The 5,546-nt window shown below is 40.7% G+C and overlaps 1 protein-coding gene across 1 annotated transcript; it reads right to left on the bottom strand.

Moving 5' to 3' along the window:
• Nucleotides 1-2,300: 2,300 nt before the first annotated feature.
• Nucleotides 2,301-4,403, bottom strand: LOC147137166 (claudin-11-like). The gene is made up of 3 exons (XM_086048882.1): nt 4,051-4,403; nt 3,138-3,302; nt 2,301-2,891 (listed from the first exon to the last, which is right to left on the bottom strand). The coding sequence occupies exons 1-3, from the start codon at nt 4,280-4,282 to the stop codon at nt 2,605-2,607; spliced, it is 684 nt and encodes a 227-aa protein (XP_085905008.1). The 5' UTR covers nt 4,283-4,403; the 3' UTR covers nt 2,301-2,604.
• Between the last annotated feature and the right edge of the window lie 1,143 nt (nt 4,404-5,546).

Here is a 5,546-nt window from a genome sequence, read left to right as displayed (position 1 = left end):
GTCGTAACAAAAAAAAACAACAACATTCACACCAGCTAACGATCTCCACACATTTGAGAATTTAGCAGGAAATGAAAATGAAATGAAAAAAAAAAAAGGGACGTGCGAAATCGGCAAATCAAAAAGTAACACAAAGGCTTTGAATATTTTTGAAGAATTCAGCAAAGCAGTGGACAAAATGTTAAGGTCTCTATTGAAAACGTAACATCTTTATTAAAAAAAACAAAACAAAAAAAAAATCGTACAAAAATGTCGCCACCACAGAAAATCACATCAAATTTTGTTAAGCACTAGATTAGTCAACTACACAAAAAAAAAAAACCACACACATTGATAGACTCGCAAATTGTTACGCTTGTCAATAAGTTCACTTGGAGTTTAGGCGTTGAATTGGTGAATCGGACAAAAAGTACAAAATATCAAAAGATTTGGTGCAAATTGGCAAAAGCTACAAATTGTGACCACTGAATAAACTAGCAAATTATATCATAAGTAGGCTACGCAAACATTTCCAATAATTCCAATAAATTGCGTCGTTGACGTAGGTGATAAAAACAACATTTGCATTTCAAGCATTTGGAATCGAATGTGCAGTGGGAATTTGAAAAAGTGTCGAGAAACGGCGCCCGCTTCCTGCTTCCCCTCCGTTGGCGCTAACAAAGTTCCATTTCGAGCCATTCCAACTAGCTAAAAAAAACTCCATCCTGCCCCGGCTCCGAATTTTGAAATTTCAAACAACAACCGAAAGAGCACATAGCAAGTATTTTTCTACAGCGACTTCAGAAGCAGGAAGACATGCAGAGAATATTTTAATACGATATTGATTTTGCCCCCCCCTCCCCCCCCCGCCCCCGTGTTCTTCCTGTGCTGGTGCGTTTGTTGTCGTCTCTCGCATAATAATAACTTCCTCGATATCCTGTATTCTTTTCCTCTGCTGTTTTTTTTTTTTTTGGGGTACTATGTAAAATGTGTGCGTGTGCGTGTTTAATGACTTGTATTATTATGATTGGATTCTAATGTGTGTGTGTGTGTGTGTGTGTGTGCGTGAGTTGTTAACTGGTTCTGGGGTGCACTTTTTTTCTGCCGAGTTGTGCTGTTGTTGTTTTCATGCAACAAGGAAAAGTTATTTATTGCAAATACAAAAGGGGAAAAAAAAAAAAAAAAAAAAAAGGCACTGTGTCCGCTCTCTGATTGGCATATAGTAAGTTAAACATATGTTTAAGTATACGGTTATGTTATGTTTCAAAGTAGGGTTTTGAAATAGGAATAGGGTTTCAAAGTAGGAGATTTAATTTGGGTCAGGGTTTTAAATTCGGGTCTTAAAATGAGGTTATGTTTCTTAAAGGAAAGTTAAGGTTTCAAATTGGGTTTTTAAATTAGGGTCAGGTTTTCAAAGTATGGTTTTAAACTGAGGTTAGGGTTTTGAATTAAGGTCTTAAAATGAGGTTATGTTTCAAATTAGGATTTTAAAGGAAAAGTTAAGGTTTCAAATGAGGTTTTTCAACTAGGGTCAGGTTTTCAAAGTATGGTAGGGTTTTGAATTAAGGTCTTAAAATGAGGTTATGTTTCAAATTAGGATTTTAAAGGAAAGTTAAGGTTTCAAATTAGGTTTTTAAACTAGGGTCGGGTTTTCAAAGTATGGTTTTAAACTTGGGTTAGGGTTTCTAATTGGAGGCCTAAAATTAGATTATGTTTCAAATTAGGTTTTTAAACGTGAGCCAGGGTTTCCAAGTAAGGATTCAAAGGAGGGTTAGGGTTTCAAAGTAGGGTTTTAAACTTGGATTTGTGTTTCAAATTATAGTTTTAAACTAGTTACGTTTCAAAGTAGGGTTTCAAACTAGGGTTAGGGTTTCAAAGTAGGGTTTTAAACTTGGATTAGTGTTTCAAATGATAGTTTTAAACTAGGGTTACGTTTCAAAGTAGGGTTTCAAACTAGGGTTAGGGGTTGAAAGTAGGGTTTGCATTTCAAAGTAGGGTTTCAAACTAGGGTTAGGGTTTTCAAAAGAGGGTTAGGTTTTCAAAGTGCAGTTTTCTTGGATTAGGGTTTCAAATGAGATTACGTTTCATAGTAGGGTTCTGAATTAGGGTCAGGGTTTCCAAGTAGGGTTTTAAATCAGGGTTTGTTTTTCAAAGTAAGGTTTTGAATTTGGGTTAGGCTCTTCAAGTTCATAAATACACAACACGGCCGTATCTCCCGATGCGTGCGTGCTTTCTTATCCAAGTCAAGGTCTCTGACTAACATTTCCAGACATCACAAAACAAACACATTGTCAACGGCAAGCCAGGAAGAAAAGGCGCAGTCACTCTTTGTGAAATACTTTACTGTGGAAAATCAAAACAAGACATCGTACAAACAATAAATAACCACAAAGAATACTGACTGTGTGTTTGAGCAAGCTGACCGAACAAAAAAGGACATCGGAAAAACAAGCAACACAATTAACAATCGACGCAGACGCGTTCAACAATTGCGCAATCTTTAGTTGGAAAACAACAAGCGAAAGTTGATTCATAAAATCAGTCCACCGAGAAGTCCGAAGGACCAACGCCCCCCCCCCCCCCCCCCCGGGACGCTTGCGGGGAAATCCCAGATGACCCCTGACCTCAGACGTGGACGCTCTTGGTGTGGTTGGAAGAGGCGGACATGGCGGCGGGGGCGGCGCTCGGCACGGCCTCCGCCCCCATCTTGGAAAAGTGGACTCTGCCGTTGTCCTGGTACGGGCGGGACGTCGCCGCCGGCGACCACGAGCAGCAGGTCAGGACCACGCCCGCCAAAAGGGACAAGACCACGCCCGCCCAGCCGGCGTACAACGCGAAGCCGAAGGACATCACCTGCTCGTTCAGGTTCTCGCCGATGAAGAACCACACGGTGGAAAGCAGCCCGCACAACCCTGAACGCAAACCAGAGCAAACGTAGTGAAATGACGCCATGCAGATGATTGGAGCGTTTTTGCACGTGATGTCGCTCTTGATTTAAGCGCTTCATGAGCGGTGTTCCCAATATTGCGGCTTTTTAGCATTGCTTTGAGTGGCTGATTTTGGAACGTTGACGTGTCATTTGCGGACGCGCAGTTTGGCGCGAGGGAGGAGAAATCGGCGTCAACATCCGCCGGCCCAAAGGTGGCAAAAGCGCTTACCGGCGATGAGCGCGAGGACCCCGCCGGCGGCGGCGCTCTTGTTCTTGGAAGCCTGGGCGCCGCCGCCCAGGCGGATGCAGGGCGTGGACATGGCAACCATCACCACGGCAACCAGGCCCAAGATGGAAGCCGTGACCATCAGGGCACGAGTCACGTGGGCGTAAACTGCACGACAGAAATGTGAAAAAAAATGCACTTGAATATCAAAAAAGGAAATGTGGAGAGTCAAGCAAAAATGGAATTAGTGTCATTCAAGAAACAATATTTATAAATACATGAAATTCACCTTAGCACTAATGTGTTGATGCGAAAGAAATGATGCACTATACATTCTTAAAAAAAAAAAAGTTTCAATGTATTGCAAAATTATGCATACACATTTTAAAATCCGCTATAAAAATAAATAATAAAAAGTAAAAAAACAATAAATACACTTAAAATCTAATCAAATATCTGAGAGAAATAAGTATCAAATAAAAAATAGTTCGATTTTAAAAATAATACAATACAATATGAATCTTAATTTGAACAAACAGAATCAAGATGCAAACTGCAGTAAATTTCGTGGAATACATTTTACTCGAAAAAGACTATTTGGTCCCAGTAAACAGAGTGTAATTTGAGAGTAAAATATTCAGCGTAAAATTCACCGTAAAAAGTACTCTGAGAATTTAAGGTAGAGTATTTTACTCTCAAGTATTACCGGGACGAAATACAGTCCATTTAAGGTAAAATCAATATATTCTATGACATTTACTGTGTTCATAACATAATTAGGTTTCATTTGAAACCCTACTTTACTTGAAATAATGCCCCCCTCCCCTAAAAAAAAAAAAAAAAACATCAAATTAAAAAAGGAAAAAAATCAAAATAATATTTTTTTTTTTCCCTCAGCGGGAAAATGTTTTTCTACCGGGCAGGTCGAAGATCTGGAAGGGTAAGCAGGTCTGCATTCCGTTGGAGGCGGTGGTGGAACATTCGGCCCACGGGCCTTTGGTCCTGACGATGTCAAACATCCTGCAAGTGGCCAGTTGAGTGTGCCTGCACAGAACCAGCCAGTCGTTGCTGGCCGTGGCCAACAAGAGGCCCAACCAGCCCGGCAGGCACAGCACAAAACCGCACAGCAGCGCGCAAAACTTGGCCATGACGATGACTCCCAAAATCAAATGAGCTGGAAATCCCCCAAAAACAGCTGCAGGCCTAATCCAAGATGAGCTCCCGTTTTGTGAGGAGTGAAGCGTCTCACAAAGATTTTGCTATGTATAGCGGAAAATTCGGCGGGGGGGGGGGGGGGGGGGGGACACAAAGCCAAAGACATGGCCCAAACTTTTCAATCAATCAGAAACTCATCCGTCATCACTCGCGCCGCCTCCCTTTGACAAGTCTGAAGCCGAGATTGTTTTCAGATTTTCACTTTAAAGCTATACTGCCTCCTGCTGGTCGACACAGGAACAAGATAGGCAACGTCTTTTGTACGGTCGATCGTGTCAAAAATAAAGGAAAAAAAAAAAACAAAAACAAATCACTCTAAAACCTCTTGGTTCAAAATGGAAAGATTAACTCCTTGGATCTATTTGACCCAACTTTTTAGGTTGTTTTGCGAAAAATAACCCGAAAAATGGGGTTATTTCGGATACGTTAGGGTTTTCAAATTGGGTTTCAAAGTAGGGTTGGGGTTTCAAATTAGCTAACCCTTAACGGTATTTGTAAAACCTACTTTAAAAGCCTAATCCTAGTTTGAAAACATAACCCTAATTTGAAACCCAATTTATAAACCCTGATTTGAAAAGCCTACTTTAAATCCCATCCCTATTTTGAACTTCAACTTTAAAACACTTGGCATGGTTTGAAACCCCAACCCTAGTTTAAAACCCTAATTTGAAACCCTAAACCTAATTTGAAACCCTACTTTGAAACATTAGCTGTACTTTGAAAACCTACTTTGAAACCCTAACCCCAGTTTGAAACCCAACTTTGAAACCCTAACCCTAGTTTGAATGCCAACTTTGAAACACAGAGCCTAGTTTGAAACCCCAACCCTATTAAAACCCTACTTTGAAACCCTAACCCTGAGGTCCCCTGTAAATTGCCTTTTAGCAGTTCCAGCAATGGAGACCAAAACCCACGTTGAGGCTGATTTCCAATTTTACGGCCCACGTTTGTGGAACGACCCCCCCCCCCCCCCAACATAAACTCTTCAGAAGCCTGATAACAATCCGAACAAGCGTCATAGAACGAACTACTCATTCTCAGCATCTTTTGTAGCTTTCCAATGATTTCTGTTACTTTCAGATTGTTCAAATGTTACAGCCACAAGATTCTCAGATAAAGACGCAACATTTGTTAGACGTGTCAAATCTGGGATCTTTGAGTTTGTTCCATCAGATCAGAATTGTTTTTTTTTTTTTT

Source organism: Filicampus tigris, chromosome 13 (genome assembly GCF_054856515.1).
Source record: "Filicampus tigris isolate MCC_2025a chromosome 13, RoL_Ftig_1.0, whole genome shotgun sequence".
Lineage (NCBI taxonomy): Eukaryota > Metazoa > Chordata > Actinopteri > Syngnathiformes > Syngnathidae > Filicampus > Filicampus tigris.
Note: the sequence above shows the minus strand (reverse complement) of the source record. Positions and strands in the feature narration are given on the sequence as shown.

Coding starts and splice junctions, on each gene's coding strand:
- LOC147137166 (XM_086048882.1), bottom strand. CDS start 4,282: ATGGCCAAGTTTTGCGCGCTGCTGTGCGGTTTTGTGCTGTGCCTGCCG. Junction 3,303..4,050: donor CCAGATCTTCGACCTGCCCG/GTAGAAAAACAT, acceptor TCTGTCGTGCAG/TTTACGCCCACGTGACTCGT. Junction 2,892..3,137: donor GGTCCTCGCGCTCATCGCCG/GTAAGCGCTTTT, acceptor GTTTGCGTTCAG/GGTTGTGCGGGCTGCTTTCC.